General features: G+C 56.0%; 9 protein-coding genes across 9 annotated transcripts; 5 read left to right on the top strand and 4 right to left on the bottom strand.

Annotated features, from left to right (window-relative positions):
• Positions 1-320: 320 nt before the first annotated feature.
• Positions 321-1436, top strand: BO86DRAFT_422954 (putative alkaline lipase; the record flags this gene model as incomplete). Its single annotated transcript, XM_025675377.1, has 6 exons — positions 321-405; positions 458-585; positions 635-698; positions 752-1122; positions 1177-1221; positions 1275-1436. The coding sequence occupies 6 exons, from the start codon at positions 321-323 to the stop codon at positions 1434-1436; spliced, it is 855 nt and encodes a 284-aa protein (XP_025522617.1).
• A 1088-nt stretch (positions 1437-2524) lies between these two features.
• On the top strand, positions 2525-3678 carry BO86DRAFT_393241 (uncharacterized protein). The gene has a single exon (XM_025672973.1). The coding sequence runs from the start codon at positions 2841-2843 to the stop codon at positions 3549-3551; it is 711 nt and encodes a 236-aa protein (XP_025522616.1). The 5' UTR covers positions 2525-2840; the 3' UTR covers positions 3552-3678.
• Positions 3679-5339: 1661 nt separating this feature from the next.
• BO86DRAFT_372261 (putative sensor histidine kinase/response regulator) lies at positions 5340-9657 on the top strand. Its single transcript, XM_025670342.1, has 3 exons — positions 5340-5587; positions 5661-9181; positions 9233-9657. Exons 1-3 carry the CDS (start codon positions 5511-5513, stop codon positions 9475-9477), a joined length of 3843 nt encoding a protein of 1280 aa, XP_025522615.1. The 5' UTR covers positions 5340-5510; the 3' UTR covers positions 9478-9657.
• Positions 9658-10253: 596 nt separating this feature from the next.
• Positions 10254-12024, top strand: BO86DRAFT_324987 (MFS general substrate transporter; the record flags this gene model as incomplete). The annotated part of the gene is made up of 6 exons (XM_025668507.1): positions 10254-10499; positions 10577-10702; positions 10757-10969; positions 11029-11526; positions 11604-11696; positions 11755-12024. 6 exons carry the CDS (start codon positions 10254-10256, stop codon positions 12022-12024), a joined length of 1446 nt encoding a protein of 481 aa, XP_025522614.1.
• Positions 12025-12081: 57 nt separating this feature from the next.
• On the bottom strand, positions 12082-13273 carry BO86DRAFT_246618 (alpha/beta fold hydrolase). Its single transcript, XM_025667137.1, has one exon. It carries the CDS (start codon positions 13136-13138, stop codon positions 12101-12103), a length of 1038 nt encoding a protein of 345 aa, XP_025522613.1. The 5' UTR covers positions 13139-13273; the 3' UTR covers positions 12082-12100.
• A 196-nt stretch (positions 13274-13469) lies between these two features.
• Positions 13470-15001, bottom strand: BO86DRAFT_383614 (uncharacterized protein; the record flags this gene model as incomplete). Its single annotated transcript, XM_025670849.1, has 2 exons — positions 13470-13537; positions 13657-15001. 2 exons carry the CDS (start codon positions 14999-15001, stop codon positions 13470-13472), a joined length of 1413 nt encoding a protein of 470 aa, XP_025522612.1.
• Positions 15002-15353: 352 nt separating this feature from the next.
• BO86DRAFT_383613 (uncharacterized protein) lies at positions 15354-16322 on the top strand (the record flags this gene model as incomplete). The annotated part of the gene is made up of 1 exon (XM_025670848.1): positions 15354-16322. One exon carries the CDS (start codon positions 15354-15356, stop codon positions 16320-16322), a length of 969 nt encoding a protein of 322 aa, XP_025522611.1.
• A 183-nt stretch (positions 16323-16505) lies between these two features.
• On the bottom strand, positions 16506-17855 carry BO86DRAFT_325000 (class I SAM-dependent methyltransferase; the record flags this gene model as incomplete). The annotated part of the gene is made up of 6 exons (XM_025668508.1): positions 16506-16539; positions 16606-17067; positions 17147-17302; positions 17355-17462; positions 17534-17544; positions 17751-17855. The coding sequence occupies 6 exons, from the start codon at positions 17853-17855 to the stop codon at positions 16506-16508; spliced, it is 876 nt and encodes a 291-aa protein (XP_025522610.1).
• A 922-nt stretch (positions 17856-18777) lies between these two features.
• On the bottom strand, positions 18778-20067 carry BO86DRAFT_325002 (lytic polysaccharide monooxygenase auxiliary activity family 9 protein; the record flags this gene model as incomplete). The annotated part of the gene is made up of 2 exons (XM_025668509.1): positions 18778-19113; positions 19219-20067. 2 exons carry the CDS (start codon positions 20065-20067, stop codon positions 18778-18780), a joined length of 1185 nt encoding a protein of 394 aa, XP_025522609.1.
• Between the last annotated feature and the right edge of the window lie 322 nt (positions 20068-20389).

The following is a 20389-nucleotide window of genomic DNA, read 5'->3' as shown; positions in this document are numbered from 1 at the left end:
GTGATACTAGTCGTCCAGCGAGGAGTACGGTTCGTGCTAATGGGAGAATGAATCACTTCAAAAAGCTTAAGTCATTCCGAAGCTCATATCACATCCGTGGATGACATGTCTCCTCGGTGGGGTCGACGCAATTCATCAAGCCGAGGTGCAGCGATCAAGTTCATGTTTCATCTCCATGGCGGAGAATTCGACAGAGAATCACGACCTAGCCATGGCCTACATGAGGGTATAAAAGATGTCGCTAGGTCTCTTCGTTTCTTTCGCAGCAAGCTCAACCTCTTCAGTCCCTACAGTCACTCGTTATCACTTCATCAGTCACCATGCATCTCAAGAAGTCCGTCGTCTTGGCCGGAGTGGCCATGATCCCTGTGGCCTGCGCTGTGCCCACAAAACGAGCTACCGCCGGTGAGTTCGTCCTCTCGGCTGCTGTCCAATAGACACGCTGACTTCTTTTCAGATACCGCTGAATGGACGGAGCTTCACCGGGCTGCGCAGCTTGCCTCCGCCGCATACACTGGCTGTATCGGCACCGCATTTGATGTGACCATCACGAAGCAGCTGAATGATCTGGTCACAGATACTCAGGCAGGGACCGCACCATGATGTTCGATAGCACAGGGCTAACCCTTCCCAGGGCTTCATCGGCTACTCCACAGAGAAGAAGCGCATCACGGTCGCCATGCGAGGCTCAACCACTGGTAGGTCAACATAGGCAAGATTTTCAGAGAGTCTGCGATGCTAATAGTTACAGCCACTGACATCGCCAACGACGTTGACACCACATTGGTGACTCCCAGCCTTTCCGGCATCAACTTCCCGTCGGGCGCCCAGATCATGCATGGCATTTACTCACCCTGGTCCTCGGTTCATGACACGGTCATCTCCGAGGTCAAGACCTTGGTGGAACAGTACCCGGATTATGATTTGGAATCCACCGGCCACTCTCTGGGCGGGTCCCTGACGTACATGTCGTACATTGCGTTGACGCAGAACTTCCCGGAGAAGACAGTCATCAGCAATGCGCTGGCAGCGTATCCGATCGGCAACTCCGCCTTTGCAGAGTTCGGCACTTCGCAAAATGGCACATTGAACCGGGGTAACAATGCTGGCGACGGTGTCCCGGTGAGTTCCGACTCGTCCAGGCCTTAGGAATGCGAACGCTGACCGCGCACACAGAACATGTACATCATGTGGCCTTATGACTTTGTCCACTACGGAACGGTGAGTAGAGCATCCCGCGCCGACCTCTTGAATGGTACTGATAAGACGAGCAGGAATACTACAGCTCCGGGACTCAGAGTAGCACCGTCAAGTGCAGCGGCGAGCGGGACACCCAGTGCTCTGCAGGCAACGGCATGTTGGGTGTCACTGCAGGCCACTTTTCCAACTTCGGCATTGCAATGGGAATGGCAGGCTGCAGCGCTTCGCTGTTGTAGGAGGGCGAGCGGTAGTAGACTGTGGACGAGGCTGATGACGGAGCAACGGACTGGAGGGGAGCACCGCAGCAGGTCTGTGTTTCGTTCGTTGAGAATCGTGTGCAGGTTACCGGTTCGAGGCCCTGTGAATGAGTTCAGTATCGTATAGTGAACCGCTTTTTGGAATTGTATATAGGCCTATGTGAGTCAACCTACCTTGGTCAACGCAATCTCGCGGAGGACGTAGATCAGCGATGTCGGTCAATACCAAGCCTCGCTCAGGTTCATACTGTTCAAGGTCAAGAGACCAACGTGCAAAGGTCTGTAGAGGATAGTATAAGCTCAGTCGAGAGATGAGATCAGACACCAGAGGGCAAAAATTAGAAGAATGCGAGTCATCTCGACGGCCGATTCGCGTGATGCGCTCTGACGACGATTTGAGGCTTTTGAGGAGAGGTTCTGAAACGTATCCTTTATTTTCTTGGTGGTTGGGTTGGTTGTTGGAACTAGCTACGTTCCCGCACGTAAACCAGTGGGAAAAGGCCTTTGGAATCACGTGGCCAGATTAGCGACGCTGACACGCTCCCCATGCCAGCTGTTCCAGTGGATCAGTGTCTGGCATTATGCGATAGAAACGAGAACTAGAAGAGAATGGAGAAGTAAGATTTCAAGACTAGATGCACAGACCAGGCGAGTCGGTGGAATGCGAGCCCATCTTGCACAGTGACCACTGCTGTGGTTGATGTTGTTGTTGTTGATACAGGCTGGCCGCATGACGCGCTGTCACATGCTCGGCGGTCTGGGCCAGGATAAGCAATGTTCCGCCCTCGGTATGGACCGGAATCGTTCCGCTCTCTTCCGAGCTGAGGCGCCAAGCGGCCAAATAGACAGTCGCATGCAGAGGGAAGGAAGCGATCTTCTTCCACTGGGTAGTAAATATCGCTATCTCCAGATGATAAAAGAGACAATTAGAGCTTTATATCCTCAGCACTAAAATATAGGTACTTTGGATTAGGTTGTGTCGATCTTGGTTTCAATGCCGGGTGATCACAACTTATATATATAGTACTTTGGCTTCCCACCGGACGCATTCAATGATGTGTCCCAATTGGAAGTGAGACACATTCTAGCCAGGCTACTATCCCAACTGCTCTTTTCGACTCTGACATGCTACTAGTATCTACACATGAAGCCATAAGCCGCACTCTGTATGAAACTACATTTGATTCGACTATGATGATCATGGTGTGGTGAAACTGCTTGGTTGAGGTGTTTGCATTGTTTGTGGTGGAGCAGCAAGGCATACTCCGTACAAAACCATTGAACAACAAGGCTGACAGATTCGAAGCCATGACATATAATCATGTTCTGATCGCCATCCACCTCATTCGAGGCCGAATTCACTAACTCTAAACCACATCGACCATGTCTTTCCAAGATATTCCCGAGTTCCTCCTCCTCTGCCGCGAGGAAGAGTCCGTCACCGCCTTCGAGGAGGCGCTGGCGCGACAGTGGCCCGCCCACGCGACGGAGCCAAAGGTCCAGTTTCGCATTGTGAGGCAATCGCTGCGTGACGTGCCTGCGACCACCCCGTTCGACCTGATCGTCTCCCCCGCCAACTCCTACGGTCTTCTCGACGGGGCCTTCGACGATGCCATTACCCGCAAATTCTGCCTCCCCGACCATCCCTACGAGACCCTGACGCGAGCGGCGCAGCAGGTCCTGTACGAGCGCTGGCGCGGCTTTGTGCCCCCCGGCACCTGCACGCTGGTGCCATTCCCCGAGTCCTTGACCCCCAACGAGTGGGGATGTCGGTGGGTGGCCCTCTGTCCGACGATGCGCATGCCCGATCGAGTGAGCTGGGATCGCGAGGTGGTGTACGAATGTATCTGGAGCCTGCTGGGACAGCTAGAAGGGTGGAATCGGGGGCGTGCGACGGATCGCATTGAGCGGATCCTGATCCCTCCGCTGGCCACCGGGGTGGGCAGGGTCAGTCCGCAGCGCTGGGCGGCCCAAATGGTACTGGCGGTAAGACATTTTGTGGATGCGCTGGAGCGACCGGCGCACTGGAGCAAGATGAACTGGCTAGATGCGGCGGATCATCATCGTGATATCCTCCCCACGTGGAATATGTGATGGCGTGAGTTATGATGGGGCTGAGGAGGAAAAGGAGCGGGGGGAAAGACAGGGAGATCTAGAATCTGGTCTCTTTTCCCTGTTACTGTTACAAGACTCTAATATAGATAGATCCACTATGATCACGGATACACCTCATCCTTACTTCTTTTCGAGACTTTCCTGGAGACTTTCCTAGAGTGCGCTTCCTGCTCCCTTGCGTGAACAGGATGGCGGAAGTCGCGGACATCGTCGGCCCAAGGCGGGAGAATCTAGAAGGGTCGGCGAGGCGTGGCCCCGGGGAACGTCACCTCCGTCAGTGGCTTGTCAGATTGGCGTTTAAACAGCCACGGCGGGCGGTGACTGGCCTGTTTGCGCCGTTGCGGTCCGAGACGCCGTCTGCCACGCTCGGAAAAAGTAGCAGCAAGAAGTGGAGAGAGCTATTGTGGTGAAAGCAGCCGAAGCAGAGTGGCGTAGGAAGGAAAAAGAACACATACCTCGGCATTACTTTGGAGGACAGTAGTCATGTACAGTACAGTACTCCGTACAACTGTGCTGTATGGACTTACTGTATGTCATGCACTCATGCTCAGCAACAAGACCATCAGAATTCCCAGTCAACCTTATTTTAGAACATTTCCAAGGGAAGGACACCTTTCCCTTGCTGCATTCCAGTTTACCCTACTTCTCAACCTCTGGACCATTTCCCCGCGCAATAAGGTTGAGAGGTCGAGGCACTAAACGTCGAGGATGGAGTTGATAAGAAAGTCAAGATCGGATGGCAGGTGATCGACGAGAAACTAGACGACTAGAAGCAATCATCTGCACCGATCACCCGCGGGTCGATCGTGACACCTCTCCACCACTCTTCATCTATTCATCTATATCGGGTGCTTGTCCTCATCGTGTATCGTAGTCTAAAATGTCTATCTCGGTCGATTGGGAGGCCTTGGATGTTAATCGCACGGACTAAAGCAGGATCGTGAGCCGGAGCGATCTGGAGGGGGAAGGGAGGAGTGGAGGCAGCGGTCCTCTCGAGCAAACGACGACGGTCGCGCATGCGGCCAAAATTCTCTCGAATTTCGGGGGGGGGGGGGGCCCTGGCAATGGAGAGCAGGTTCTAGAGACTGAGGACGCACGCAGATTGGCTGGAAGTGACAAGCAGAAACATCGCGTGGAATTCGACAGACCCACTTGGTACGGACGTAAAGGGAGCGATGGCGTTGACAGCCGGGCCTAGACTGCGAAAGACCGAGAAAGATTGTTAGAGACGGAGACCAAGGGGAGACCAAGGAGGAATTGATTGGCACCTCGTGCAGCCCACTTTCCAGCAATCTTGAACAATCTTGGATAGCCCTGTTGGTCGGCAAGAATTATTGGTGGGGATTGTTGGCACGATGACGTCGAGGCTGAGATGACAATTCGCCCGATGGGGGGAGATGGGGGTAAAAGTAGGTATAGATTTGAGGAGATTGAGGAGTAAAATACCGGTAGAGCCACAGGAGAAGCCATAGGGAGAGCCATAGGGAGGGAGAGAGAGCAGAGAGAGAGAGATGGGATGAGAACTGAGAAGAACTTGTGACCGCCTCCCTGCTGGATTCTTTTTCCCCCCGGAGTATTATGCCGGCTGCTTCTCAGTAGTATTCATAGTACTCATAGTACTCATAGTGCCTGGTCTTGCCGCCTTCCGCTCTCTCACTTCTTCCCTTCTTTTGCCTCCTCCGCTATTTACTACTTCTCCCTTCCCACTTCTCTCCCTCCCCCTCCCGGCTTTTTCTCTCCTTCTTCGCCTCTTCGCCCCCCTCCCCTCCCCTCCCCTCCCCTCGCTCTCTTTTTCTACTTTTTGGACCCCCCCCTTCCCCTCCCCCCCCACTTTCTTTTCTTCTGCTCGTATTCCACCAGCCCCGGATGTAGCTTGGTGAGCGTGGTTCGTCGTGTTGATTCACTTCATCCCCCCCCGCAATTCCATTATCCGCGCCAATGTCCGAGTCCTTCGAGTCCGAGGCGGCGGTGATCCATGATCCCGCCAGCATGGCGCAGGAACGGGAGTTTTACAAGTGAGTCGTCCGGTAGTCTCTTATTAATCTCATCGAGATCAGGCAGACTGATCACAATGCTCTCCTTCGACAGGTACTGCCAATTGCCCCAACGCCCAGGACTGCTGCATCGCCCACCCACTACCCCCTCCTCCGAGGAAGCCGAAGAAGATTTGCCTCAATCCTCCCAAGACACCACTTTAACCGCCCTCGCTCAACTCGGTGCCTTGCGACTCAACGCTCGCCGCTGCATGATTTCCCTCTTCGACCGTCATACGCAGTACATCCTCGCCGAAGCCACGCGCACCCTCAGTCTTCAGGATGATCGCGTCCACAAGGATGGCGATGCTCTCTGGTTAGGGAGCAGTGCCATCCAGAAGTGTGATGGCGTCTGTCACTATGTCTGCGATTATGAACAACTCAACGCCGGTGAAGAGCCACCCAGCAATGGAGGGGGTCCGTTTGCTCTGGTCATCCCTGACATGACTAAGGACGATCGAACCAAGAACCGCGGGTACGTCGTGAACGCCCCGTTACTCCGCTTCTACGCTGGCGTACCCATCCTCAGCCGTCGCGGCATCGTGATTGGCGCTTTTGCCATCAGTGACGGGCAGACGCGACCGGGCCTCGACGACCTGGAATTGCGCTTCATGAAGGATACAGCCGCTGCAATCATGAACCATCTGGAGATGGTACGTTCTCAGCAACAGAACCTGCGCGGGGCCAACATGATCGCCGGTTTGGGACGCTTTTTGGAAGGGGGATTGTCCTTGCCTCTCGGGCTGCGTAGCAAGAGTACCGACAACCGGGAACTTTCGGACAAACAGCTGCATTTGCGCTGGAACCATGCTACACGGCCCCCCGGGTTTTCATCGCCTCGGGATCACCGTGAGCGCCGGGATTCGCGTGAATCGAAGGAGCAGAGGGACTCGAAAGAGCCGAGCGCCCCTAAGGAAGCATCTTCGCCTTCAGGTTCGTCCTTCAATGCGACTACGCAAAACATGGCTAACGGTGAGAAAGCCTATGAAGGGATTCGCACTGCCGATAATGCTTCAAGCAAGAAGAGCCCCTTAAGTAAGACATTATCTAGTGGTACCCGAGAAATCTTGAATCGTGCGGCGCACGCCCTACGCGAATCCTTGGATGTGGAGGGAGTGGTGTTCTTTGACGCGAGTGTGCGCTCGTATGGCGGGCTCATGCAGAGCGGAGAGGCCCGCCATTCTGATCTGGAGATCAGTACGACTTCCGGCTCTGGCGAGTCTGGTAGTGACAGCGAGCACTCCACCGTCGGCCACTCGTCCACTGAGACCGATGAGTCGGCGCTTTGTGAGGTCCTCAGTCTTTCGACCGACCCGGAGGATGCGAGCTTTCCCATTGGGTCCTTCCACGAAAGCTATCTGCGGTCGCTTCTGCACCATCATCCCCGGGGTGGGATCTTCAATATCGACGAAAATGGATGGGTCTCGTCCAGCGAAGGCAGTGATGGGGCGACAGGGAGTACACTGACTCGCGATATTGTCTATCGGCGTCGTGAGGCCACTCAGGGCGGTAAGAATGGTCTCCGAAGCAAGCGGCAAAAGCTCACCTCCCGAGATGAATGCAAGGCCCTGCACAAGGTCTTTCCTCAAGCGCGGAGTGTTATTCTATTCCCAGTCTGGGACTCGCGTCGCAACCGATGGTTTTCAGGGTTGTTTGCGTGGACGACTTCCCCGCGGGCGTTTAGCTCCCGGGGCGAATTGGCCTACCTGTATGCCTTTACCAACAGCATCATGGCCGAGATTCATCGACTGGATATCGAGCTCGCCAACAAGGCAAATCGGACGCTGGTCAGCAGCATCTCACACGAACTCCGTAGTCCCCTGCACGGTATCCTAGGCAGCACCGAGCTGCTGACCGACTCCAGCATGACGCCACCACAGGTTGCTCTCGTGCAAACCATCGAGAACTGCGGTCGCTCGTTACTTGACATTATTAACAACATGCTGGACTTTGCTAAGATCAATCAGTTCACACGCAAGTCCCGATCTGGGCGGCTGAAGGCAGGACCGGCCTTGGCCCGACGACAGGCGAACTCCGGGCGAGCACTGACGAAGAAGCGACCGAGCGAAGGCATTGTCAACCTCATCACCGACGTTCAACTCGACTCGGTCCTCGAGGAGGTAATGGACACGGTTTTTGCGGGTCACTGCTTTGCCACCACCACCGGGTTCCTGGCCCAAGGGGGTCCTGTCCTGACCGATCAAGACAAGGATGGTGACTATCTAATGGGCAATACCCCGCAGAAACCCCGGACCAACGAGCCTCTGACGGTCATTTATGATGTGGAACCAGGAATGACGTGGCTCTTCGAAACACAGGCAGGTGTATGGAGACGGATTCTGATGAACATTTTCGGCAATGCCTTGAAGTACACACGGTCCGGTCACATTGTGGTGTCACTGAAATCAGCCAATGCTGCTGGTACCAAGCCCAAGCGGATACCGTTTACTGATCCCTTCAAGCATGAGGTGGCTGGGATCGTCCTCAGCGTGAAGGATACCGGACAGGGCATCGACAAAGAGTATCTCAAAAGCAACATCTTCAAGCCATTCTCCCAGGAGGATCCCCTGTCTCCCGGAAGCGGCTTGGGACTTAGCATCGTGTACCAGGCGGTGCAAACCATGGGAGGGAAAATCGACATCAATTCCACTCGGGGAATGGGTACGGAGGTAACAGTGAGTGTCGATCTACTGCGGAGCCCGAGCCCGGCTCCCAGTAGTGATCGAGAGGCGCGCACAATTCACAAAGCGCAGCAGTTCTCTCGGGGGAAGTCGATTGGCTTGCTTGGGTTCAATGGGCCCGAGAGGGCGAAGGACGAGGGGCTTGCTCTGTTGCGGACCTCGCTCAGTAGCATTTGTCAAGACCACCTTGGCATGCAAGTCGGCATGGTGTCGTGGGACTCGAGTGATGCGCCGCTCTATGACGTCTACCTGGTGCAGCATTCGGATTTCGGTCGCGTCGATAGCACCTGGGCCAGTATGGCGGGCAAGGCCTTGACCACCGGGCAGGAGCCCAAGGGCCGACCACCAGTAGTCGTCGTATGTCCCACTCCACAGGAGGCTCAGAAGATGGCCGCCACCGGTTACCGTAGCCCCTCGTCTGCCATCTATGAGTTTGTCAGCCAGCCGTGCGGACCAACCAAGATAGCGACGGCGGTAATGACCTGCATCCAACGGCGCGAGCAGCAGCAGACGCAGTCGGTGACGGCCAAAATGGATGCCACGCTGGAGGAGGAACCCGGTACGCAGCCAACCAAGTTCACAGCGGCCTATCACGCCTCAACCACAGACGTACAGACTAAGACATCGTCAGGTATGGACATTGCGCTGACCACCTCCACCACCATGGTCTCGACGACCACATCCAGCAAGGGGGATTCAGTGACCAAGATCTTAGCGATCGAGACGACGAAACGAGCCCCTGCGGTCCTCCTTGTGGATGACAACGAGGTGAACCTGAAATTGCTGGTTGCCTTCATGAAGAAAGCGAAACTGTCGTATTTCACAGCAACCAATGGCTTGGAAGCCCTGGAGGCATTCAAGGCTAATGCCGGACTGATTCAGATCATTCTCATGGGTAAGCACATCTCTCAATGGGCATTTGACCTGCGTGCTAACGACACCATAGATATTTCCATGCCGGTCATGGATGGTCTCGAGTCTACACGGCAGATCCGTCTATTCGAGAAAGCACAGCAAGAACTTAGCCCGACGAGCATGCCGACAGCCAAGCCCGCCGTGATCATTGCCTTGACCGGACTGGGCAGTGCTACCGTCCGCCACGAGGCCCTCACTCACGGGGTGGACCTGTTCTTGTCCAAACCGGTTCGATTCCAGGAGCTGATCAAACACATCGGCGAACTTGTTCATTGACCTTTTCAACCCTGCCATTCCTTCTCTTCTTCGACGCAAAAGTTCCCACATACCCCTTTTTGTATTGATGCGACGATTTCTGGGTGATGTATATATACGTGTGATGAGCATGATTCGGAAGGCGCACAAGAGACTTCCTTTGATAATAGATATATACCAATATATGTCGCATATCCTCAGTTGGACCTCAAGTATACGCAGCCTATGGAGAGTATAACAGCCAATCGTCATTACGGATGCAGATTTCAACATCCAGATTCACAAGCGTCCCCCGTTCCCTGCCCCTGAGCAGAGGTGTTAAGTCCGCCGGATGTACATCACTATCTCGGCTCCACATTGCCTCTCCCCTAAGCTCGTCTTCTCTCCCACCATCAGAATGACCTCTTGTGTCTCCCCATTGCGACCTATTGGTACTAATACCAGTACTACAACATTGTGCATGCTCTCGCTTAACGTATCTCGGCCTCATCGGCGATAGCACACCCTCCAAGACCGCCACCGGACCTTAACGCCGAAAGCCGACGGCCTCAACTCGACATCAACAGAGACCGACCAAGCCCCCGGCGTTCGCCATCTCGGGTCCCTCCTCGAGTACGATGACTTTCATTGGGTCTGCAGGTTGCCTTGGGATCTAGACGAAGACCAGTGCACGAACTCGCCATCGAAGCAGCAGATGGCGTACCCCGGGAACACCCCGTTATATCTATGTTGCCCATCCAGCTTTGTTGTAGGGCTAGTATCGCTTATCAAACGTGCGATGCTTCCCCAGCCCCACAATGTCCCTCACCTCCAGCACCAAAGCCCCCGTCGACCATGTCCAGACCCCCGAGGAAGACGGCACCGTCTCTTCCCGGCCGGGGAAGGCCACGAAGGAAGAACGTCGGATCCTCCATCGCGTGGACCGCCGCTTGATTGTCATGTTGGGGTTACTGCATACGGTCTCCCTGATCGATCGCGGGAATCTGGGGACCGCGTCGGTGGCGGGCATGACCAAGCAGTTGCATCTGATTGGGATGAGATATGTACGTTTAGTCCCCTCTTGTTGTTGTCTGACGATTTTGGGGAGGGGAAAGACTAATTCGCTTGGTTGCTGCGGTAGAGCATCATCGCCGTCGCGTTCTTTCCGCCGTACATCTGCTTCCAGGCGCTGGGGCCGGTGTTGGTCCGGAAATTGGGGCCGGTGGCGTATATCTCTGGGGTGTGTTTTGTGTGGGGGGTTGTGATGGTATGTTTCTCCTTCTTGCAAGTATCGCTCTGGGGAATGCTGAGAAAGGTGTAGTTGGCGGCGGGGTTTGTCAAAGATTGGACCCAGCTGGTCGGCGTCCGGATTGTCATCGGCGCCCTGGAGGCGGGCTTCTTCCCCGGAGCGGTATACCTGATCTCGACGTGGTACACGCGGTTTGAGATCCAGAAACGATATGCCTTGTTCTATCTGCTGGGATGTGTGGCGTCCGCGTTCACGGGGCTTCTATCGTATGGAATTACTTTCATGGTTAGCAGCCCTTCTCCATTCCCCGTCTAGCCTGGATAGACCCAACTGACAGGAGATAGAATGGCCTAGGAGGCCTAACCGCCTGGCGCTGGATCTTCGTCATCCAAGGCCTCATCACCTGCGTCCTGGCTGTGATCGCCTACTTCGTGCTGATCGACTTCCCAGACCGCATGCTGAACCAGCGCAACAGCTTCCTCTCGCCCGGCGAGTATGAGATCGTGATCCGCCGCATCGATGCGGATCGCTCCGACTCCGCCCTCGAGCCGTTCAACCTCCGCAAATACCTGGCCGCGGGCCTCGACATCAATATCTGGGGCTTCGGGTTGATCTACTTCTGCAGTACGACCACTGCGTATGCTCTGTCGTACTTCTTGCCGATCATCTACCAGCAGGGGATGGGGTTCTCGACGGGCGTGTCGCTGTGTCTGTTTGCGCCGCCGTATGCGGCTGCCGGGATTGTGATGATGGCTACCTCATGGGTCGGGGATCGGTATCGGATTCGCGGGCCGATCATTGTGTTTAATTCGGTGCTGAGTTTGATCGGGTTGCCGTTGATGGTATTTGTCTTCCTTACCCCTTTCACCGTCGGTGTACGGATGACTAGTGATGATGGTGATGCTAATAGCTGGATTAGGGCTTCACGACCGGCGTGGCCCCCCGCCTGGTGGGATGCTTCTTCACCACCATCGGCGCGAACGGGAATATTCCGGCCGCGATGGCGTATCAGGTGAGTCATTGCCCTTGCATACTAGCCCACCACAGTAGCTGATTTGTGAATCTGCAAGGCAAACAACGTCCGCGGTCAGTGGAAGCGCGCTATCTGCAGCGCCATCTTCGTGGGACTCGGAGCGTCGGGCGGGATGACGGGGTCGCTCGTGTATCGCTCGCAGGATGCGCCAGAGTACCGCCCGGGGATCCTGGTTAGTATCGGCCTGACGTGCCTGTCAATTGTGCTGGTGGGGGTGCTATCGTTGCGACTGCATTATCTGAATAAGAAGGTGGATCGGGGGGAGTTGGTAATCGGGGGGTTGCGCGGGTTCAAGTATACGCTCTAGCTATCTCCGTCACCACAGAACATATGATGCTGAAGATACTTCCAGAATAATATTGCTCTAATCGAAGTCTCAAAATCTAAACCAACTCCTCAGTAAGGAAGCCTCTAATTACTCCCCCAACCTCTTCCACATCGTCCAGGTGCGGAAAATGCCCCGTCCCCTCCACGACATACTCCCGCAACCACCGCCCATCCAGTTTCTCCCGGACAAACGCCGCGTGCGCCGTCACGTCGCCCTTGCGAAGGCTCTTCCGCTCGTTCTCGAAATCGCCCTCCTGGCTTTGCACGTCCAGCAACCGTACTGGGTCTTCGCCCGTTGCCACCAACTGGTCGTTGTGGCGGTTGAGGGCGTGCAGGATCTGCGCGACTCGCCCATCGACCGTCCCGTAGTAATGCGACATCCGTATGAGGTACGCGAAGTCCAGGCGGGAGTATGTTTCCTGCACGGTGGCGACAGTTTCCGGGCTGGTGTGCGGGCCGAAACACTGGGCGATGCGGTCGGGCATGGTGCTGCGATAGTGTTCGGCGTACGTGGCGAGGGTTGTCAGGTCGAAGGGAGTCGGGGGTGTCGTGCCAGCGTAGGGGCCGTCGAGGAGGATTATCCCCGTAACTTTGAGGGGAGAGGGGGCGGTAGTGAGTGTGTGGGCAAAAAGGTCGAGGACGGTCAAGGTGCCCATGCTGTGACCGTAGAGGGTGGTGGGGATTGGAGACTGGTTAGAGCTGGGGGATGAGGATGGGAGGTGGGTGGAGAGCAGTTCTGCGTGCAGCTGAACGAGGAGCTCGTTGATTCCTCCGGTCTCAGGGGTGGGTAGGATGGAGTTGGGTGACTGGCCGTGGCCTGGGAGGTCGACGACGACATAGACGTGGCCTGCGCTGAGGGCGTGGTCGGGGGTGTGGAGGTGAGTGATCAGGGGAATGTAGTCGGTGGCTGGACAGCCAAAACCCGGGATGAAGAGGGAGATTTGCTGGATCGAGGGCTGCGGAATCGTGGCGTTGGTGAGGTAGGAGAGGCCGGTGGACGGCGAAGTCTGGCGCTGAAGAAACTGGAGATTTCTATCGGTCATTCTGATGATGTTGAGGCTATGTATGTACGGACCATTGGATGGCAACAACATGCAGCTGAGAAAGCTTGGTATTTATCCCTACCATCGTTGGATCGTCAAATCAAGCGGAACCTGAAGTTGAATGAATTAGTGAGCATGACTAAAAGGTATTGCGAATCAGTCTTGATTTGTAAAGCTGACAATTAATGAAACCCGTTGGAGTTGAAACTCAAGGCACGGACGGGAGCTACCAGTTAGGGCTTCTGGGTTACTTCATATCGCCATTCCGGACCCCGACTCAACTCCTAATACAGTGAAGATACCATCCTCAAAACCCCGGATTCAAGGCCACGGAGCGCGACATTTGGGACACGAACTCGGCCGACCATTTTGCTTGTTGTCTTCAAGCCAGCGATTGATACATTGCGTGTGGTAATCCTGCTTGCATAGCGCCGGGCATGGGGTCACATTCTGCAGATTCTCGTCCATTGCTACCAAGCAGATCGGACACTCCGCCTGCTCAGGGATATACTTAGGCCAAGGCGCGCCACACCGGGGACAAGGCATGTTTTGATTGGCATGCGACTCACGGCACTGGTCAATCCAGCGTTCCACACAAGCCTCGTGAAGCCACGCTCCGCATTGCTGGGGACAGCAGAACTCGTAGTCCTCAATGGGCTGGCCACAGACCACGCAATTCTCCTGAAAGATGTCCTGCCCGCACACTGGACACGGACAGGGCTCTTGGTCCTCTTCACTTCTGGGGATGCGCCAGTCAGAGACACAGTCGTTGTGATACTGTGTGCCACATCCGCCGGGGCAGGAGAATCCGTCCTTGCGCAAGCGTTTGCGACAGATCAGACAACAGTTGTCCTTGATCTCAAGGTTGTTCAAGGCCGCATTGATATTGTGGTATTGTTGGGGTTGGTCTGCGTTGGTGATGCTGGCACCCACTTGAACGCCCGCGGGGACATCACTGGAAAACACGGAGTCTGGGTCGGAGTCTTCTATATCGGGGTCTTGATCGGAGGCCTCATTGTAAACGAAGACTTCGGGTCTCTCGGAGTCCTCATAGCAAAGGAAGACTTCCTCGGGTCCCTCGGGGTCCTCATAGTAAAGGAAGACTTCCTCGGGTTCCTCGGGGTCCTCATAGTAAAGGATGACTTCCTCGGGTTTCTCGGAGGCGTCATAGCAAACGAAGACTTCCTCGGATTCCTCGGAGGCCTCATTGCTGCGGAGTTCGTCCCGGTCCGCAACTTTAGAGCCCCAGACACCAGCGATGCTAGAGTTGGCGCTGAATCCACTTTCCTCTGAATTATCGTTGATGACGGAGGCCGTCTGAGCCCGGGCTTCGAGGGTGGATCCCCAGACACCGACGGTGCTGGAGGTAGCGCTGAATCCATCGCCCTCCGAACCATCGCTGCCTGCGGAGGAAGGCTGATGCTGGGCTTGGTGGGCACCCGACATCAGAGGCTCAGGGGGCCTGGCACGAGCGCCTGACCCTGTAGCCTGACGATTTGAAGGGGCGGAGGTTAACAGCTTTTGTGCATAGATATTCGAGTGGCCTGCCTGGGTACGCCGAACGGCCGAAGAGGTCGGGGCATTCTTGACCTTGACCTGAGACCCCGAATGGACGGGTCTGGGCGGGTTTGCCGGGGTATGAGCGTAAACTCGGTGCCCTCCCTGGCCCTCCCTCTCCGGATTCTCTGCCTGATAGCCCTTTGCGGAGCGAACTGGCTGTTTCCCCTTGGAGGCTGACGAAGGCGGATGCCGACGGTTTGAGTTATCCTTTGCACAACTGCTCACGGTGGACTTGCGGTGCTCAGGACCGCGCTCTCCAGCCAACCAACCGAGCAGGCCTCCCACTGGGGCCGAAGCACGAGGCCGATCGGTCGACTTGTGCTTGGAGGAGCTGTTTTTCTGTTTCTCGGGCATGATGATGGTGGTGAGATGTCGAAAATGCGCGATTGAGCCATCCATCTTCTCTTTCCTGAACCCCAAAGCGTGGCTTTTATACTGGAACCACAAAACTGTGACAAACACACCACGAACAAAGCCAATCGCTCCACCGGAGAAGATCGTTATGCGAATCGACGAGCTCCATCATGACTGAAAGAGTACGAGCAAGCAAGCGGAATGCGCCGGTGTGTGAGGACAGGACCCATGCACTCGTTGTCCTCAAGCCTTTGTATAAATACATCGGTTTGTTCTCTCGTTGAATAGCCCTAAGACAACCCCCCCGGCCTACTTCTATCAACCTTGGGACAGACAAAAACAACCACGCAACATGGCTGAACGCCGGATACTCCCCGGCCCCGAGCAGAATTTGCCCGTCCACCACCCGGACGCCCTGGACTACCAGGCGCTGTCGCTCATCCTGGGCGAAGCCCTCGATCGCATCGGCCACTGGTACGTGCACCTCATCTTTACCTACGACTACGAAGTGAATGTTCTCCGAACGGATTGGTCGAACCCGGGGCTGCGCCACACCATCCTCGACCTGCTCAGGCGCACGCAGATCTCCGACCTCGCGGCGCTCCATAAGAACAATAAGGACTGGCCGGCGGTCTTGTACCGGAAGGAACGCTCGCTCGCCGGCAACCTGACGGAGCTGCTCCTGACCCACGTTACCACGGAGGAGCGCGAGGATCCGCTCATGTGCGAATTCCGCGAACTGTTCCCCACTGGCAACATCACGGTGGGCACCTCCTTTGCCACCTATCACACCCCCTCCACCTCCGCCTCCGCCTCTGATGTCTCCACGGAGGTGCTGCGCGGGTTGCAGCGACTCGGTGACCAGGAACGAGCCCGAAATCGCAGAGGTCGCAGAGCTCGCCCGTCGAACCTGATGCTGTGTATCACGATCGCCGAGAACATGCAGATCCTGCGCATGCTGATCCCCCACCCGGGGAAGACCATGCTGAAGCTCTGGGCCGATCCGTTCGAGTATCCGGCCTGGCAGGATCACTGGCCTTGGGGTGGGGAGAACCGTATACCCTCCCAGGTCCGGCTGCCACGACCCACGCCGGCGGATGCTGCCCCCGTCGCCAGCCAGCGAGCGATCGGGCCAGACGATAAGTGTCCCATCTGTTACGGTCAATTCCACTCCGACGACCCGGAGGAGGCGAATATGCCCGTCGTCTGGTGCGCGCGCTGCGGGCAAAACTTTCACGGCGGCTGTCTGTCGACCTGGCTGGGCCGCGCGGGCACATGTCCCTTGTGCTCTCGCTTGTGGCGGACGGGGCGGACTGGGTAGATTGATGGATTGAGGTTCAGTCTGCATGCTTTACGCTGTAAGTTCCTATCGAAATAGAATCGATTTCTAACTTTATTGATATCCCTTTCTTTCTGCTTAGCTCTGTATCGATAACCCGGTCACCCGGTATTGCAACCCCGTTCATCGGACCAGAAACCAAACTGACGCCCAGTGGCTGTCCAGCTAGATCAGAGGCTTCCTCCCATACGCAACCTTACTATATGGTCATTAGCTATGACGCACTACCCCTACCCCTACCTCCACGCCAGATCACAGCACTTACATCTTGGTATACGAATGCAACGACCGATCCTTCAGCTGCTGCCGCACCAAATTCTGCATCAGCTTTGTCTGTTCCTGACTCCAGCCCAGCACCTGCGTACACAGTCGCAGTCCATACGCCTCGACGGCCTTCTCGACCATGGCGGCCTGCACGCGCCCGATCTCCCGCAGCCGGGCATCCTGCGGCCACGGCGAGAAAGGTAGGATGTAGGTCTGCTCATGGACATCCTCGAACCCGTGCGCGATCAGCCACGGCTTCAGGTCGATGTAGATGTTCAGCTCCCGGCCGATCATGTGCGCCGCGTCATTCAGCGACATCAGGTACTCCATCAAGGGCGAGTCCATCTTGAGCGTGCCGTCGTCGCTCCACGCCCAGACGGCGCTCTCTTGGAGTTCGAGGTACCCGCCCGGCTTGAGGTGGTCGTAGGCCTGTCGGATGAGGCGGTGCCAGTCGACGACGCAGCTGTTCACGGGTGGTTAGTGTGAGGGTTGGGGTTGGGTTGGAGGACGAAGGAGAGAGGGGGGGGGGGGGGGGGGGGTACCCTGCTAGGTTGCGGGAGTGGATGAAGTCGTAGGCATTCATCTTCTCGAGCCAGTCGGACTCGTAGTCGTCGACGAAGAAGTCCACGTTGGGGGGAACCCAGGCGGGTTGAATAGGGCTGAGGTCATTGCCCACTACGACGGCACCGGGGTACTGGCTGACACACACTTAGTATAGCCTGAGGCGATACCATGAGGGAAGAGTCATACTCGGCGAAATCGATGGCCCAGTTGCCAGTCCCCGTGCCCAGGTCGAGCACTTTCTGTGGGTTCTTGATGGGGGCGTTGAACAGCTCGCCTCCCATCAGCATTAGGTAGCTGGCAAATGGTGGTCAGCTCATGCCGCAACTTAGAGGGTAGAACAAGCGGAGAAAGCTAAGGAAGCTCACATGTGATGTGTCTGGCGGTGTCAGTATCTATCAGAGAGACAACAACGAAGGAGAATAGTCACCAAGTCCAGCCTTTCTTGTTCCTCTTCATCATTCGGCATCCTGACCTTGTTAATCACGTCCCATGCATTCCGAAGGGGTTGAATTACATGTAATTTCCCTACGGTCGGATCCCCTCGTCAGACCCCGGAACACTTGCGGCAAGAGGTCAACCTACCGAGCGAAAGCTTGCGTATCGGCGCCCATTCTCATACTGATAGTCCAGGATACTGGAGGACAGCGAATAGGTATCCATGAAGTCCTCATCGTAGTCGCTGCGCATCGACTGCGGGGGGCAAATGCAGTGTGAACGTGTGAACCAAGGATCCCCCAGTGGACACTCCGGGCCGGGCCGCGGGCACAAAACCTACCTCGGTGTCGGTAACAAAGTCTTCGTGCTCTGGGAGGGGAATCTCCGGCCCCAGAGGAGACAAAGGAGCGTGGGGCGGTTGGTGGCCGTGGGGCTCTGGGTCTTGTGCGTGCCCATAACGAGTGCTCCCAGTGGGATGGGGGAGCTGGTGTTGCGGTGGTTGCGATGGTTGCGGTTGTTGCTGTTCAGTGGTAGTCATGATGAGAACCTGTCTGTCAATGATACTGAAAATGATGTGATTGAGGGTGAGTGGGAAGAAACAACGAGTGCGACACCCCCCTTAGAAATATGTGGAGAGAATCCAGGGAATGCCAACCGACCATCCGACGGAAATTGACAGGTGCAGATCGCAGGATTGCACCAGTCTATCCCAGTCTATCCCTTGTTCGATTGTCCGATTGTGTGACCCAAGTGTCGTCATTGCGATGAGCCTATGGTGAGCAGCCAAATGCAGGGATCGGGCAGAGCGATCGGCAAGCAGGATCGCTTAGCCTCCTGCGTCGGCCTGTCATCAGATGCAGATCCGTACAGGAAGGGATGGACATCATGGAATGTGTGTGTCCAACGGTGTTAGTCATACCAAATGTGAGCTGTCAATCTCGCTAAGTCTGTTAGACAGTGCACTATCGCAGTACTATTGAAGTCAAAAGTGGGCCGTCACGTTCAGGATTCCCCCGGCGGGTTAGGGCTTTCAACACACGCCAGACACTCAATTCAACTTGAAGCACAACCAAAACTGCGGTCAACGCATGACTATGCTACAAGCTATATGGTAACTTATATATACAGAGCCAAGATGGTAGTTTCCTTCCAATCCTATCACCTTGTCACCCGCTCAGTGACGCTTGGGACGCGCCAGATGACGACGCATGGCATCCCGGCGCGTGGCGGCGGCTGAAATGGTGATGGTCTCCGAGATTCCCGCGGTACAGACCGTGCCCGCAGCCACACTCTGCGACGCATCCCATTCTCCATTGACACAGCGCTGGAACGCAGTGCCCCCGTTGCAGTACCAGTAGCCCTCCTCGCTGCAGGCGCCACTCAAAACCCCGGATGTGGTCGACGAATCCGAGCTCGAAGCCGCAGTGGCCACCGAAGTCGTGGTAGTCGTGGCAGTCGTGGCAGAGTCACCAGCGGAGTCAGTAGCCGAGTTGTCGACCGAAGCACCTGCCTTGACTTGGCCGGGTTGGAAAGTGATATCGCTGCCGGCGGTTGGCTGAGTAGAGACTGAGGTAGTCACACTGGACTCGGAAGACGCCGAAGACGCGGTCGGAACAGCCTCCACGGTGGCACTGACGACGGCGGCAGCGGTGGTGGCCACCGCGGTGGTGCCAGCAGAAGTGGTGGTGATATCGGCAGCAGCGGCTGCGGTCGCAGTGCTGCCCGCAGTGTATAATGCGGGGCCGGGAATAGTATACGTGCTCAGCGTGTTCCAGATGTCCACGTAGATGCCGGGGTCGGTCTCTTTGTACAGCGCAGTGCCCAGGGTGCCACTTGGGGTCGCTGTCTCGCTGCCCGTGACTTCCAGATTAATACACTGGGGGTAATTCTGAGCCCCGTCCAGGTTCTCAGCACTGTGCAGGGCAATGATCTCGTGTCGCAGAACATAGTAACCGGGGGCAATATCGCTGGGGATCGTGATATTGCGACTGTAGCTATCTTCAATGAGCTCATCGGTCGCCCACGTTCCCGGCACGTCCGTATCATCAATCAGGCCGCCAGCATCGATCTTAAAGAATTCGAGGGTGGTCTTGTCCACATCAGCACAAGAACCGTGGCAGTTGGCCAGGTAGGTGATGACAGGGCCGTGATGGTCGGTCGGCCAGGTATTCCAGGTCATCTGCACCCAGCCTCCGGGCGCGACAGGGGCCGACAACGCGCCAGGCGCAGAGCCCTTGTGGCAGATGATGTTGACGCTCTCGTAATCGGAGGGCGACACATAGCCATCATCCGTGGCATTGGTGGACCAGGCGATCAGCTCGGGCGGGTCGGATTCGAAGTAATAAGTGTCGACCAAGTACCCTCCATAGGTGGTACCGTCCACCTCGATGCTCGAGACATAACCATGACCGGCGACCAGCGAGACCGAGCCCAGCAGAAGAGTGGCAATCTTGGAAAGAGACATCTTGGCAAAAGCACCGCACAGCGGTGTGTTATATCGAAGGTGAAAAGAAAGGAAGGGACTTCAGTCAATGAAGTCCAGACAGGAACGAAGGAGCGACTCAGGAAAGGAAAGACAGGTTTGCTGAATGGACCTCCGATGCCAGAGGGGTTTTGCATCTATTTAAGCATGTGGGATGCATGATGCCGGACGGGCGATGGCGAGGTCGGAAACGAGATTGTCATCACCAAGCGAGATAGGCAAACCTTGTGCCTGGTGACGACTGAGGGGAATGAACCAGTGGCTTGGGGTCTTGGAACAGCCATGAAGGCTCGAGGCTGTCTAG

The sequence above is a fragment of the Aspergillus japonicus genome (assembly GCF_003184785.1).
Source record: "Aspergillus japonicus CBS 114.51 unplaced genomic scaffold BO86scaffold_91, whole genome shotgun sequence".
NCBI lineage: Eukaryota > Fungi > Ascomycota > Eurotiomycetes > Eurotiales > Aspergillaceae > Aspergillus > Aspergillus japonicus.
This window is presented reverse-complemented; position numbering and strand designations above follow the sequence as displayed.

What these genes read in the sequence shown, in the direction of transcription:
- BO86DRAFT_393241 (XM_025672973.1), top strand. Translation starts at nt 2,841, where the DNA reads ATGTCTTTCCAAGATATTCCCGAGTTCCTCCTCCTCTGCCGCGAGGAA.
- BO86DRAFT_372261 (XM_025670342.1), top strand. Translation starts at nt 5,511, where the DNA reads ATGTCCGAGTCCTTCGAGTCCGAGGCGGCGGTGATCCATGATCCCGCC. An exon ending in CAGGAACGGGAGTTTTACAA is followed by an intron (nt 5,588 to 5,660) that starts GTGAGTCGTCCG and finishes CTCCTTCGACAG; the next exon opens with GTACTGCCAATTGCCCCAAC. An exon ending in GATTCAGATCATTCTCATGG is followed by an intron (nt 9,182 to 9,232) that starts GTAAGCACATCT and finishes ACGACACCATAG; the next exon opens with ATATTTCCATGCCGGTCATG.
- BO86DRAFT_246618 (XM_025667137.1), bottom strand. Translation starts at nt 13,138, where the DNA reads ATGTTGTTGCCATCCAATGGTCCGTACATACATAGCCTCAACATCATC.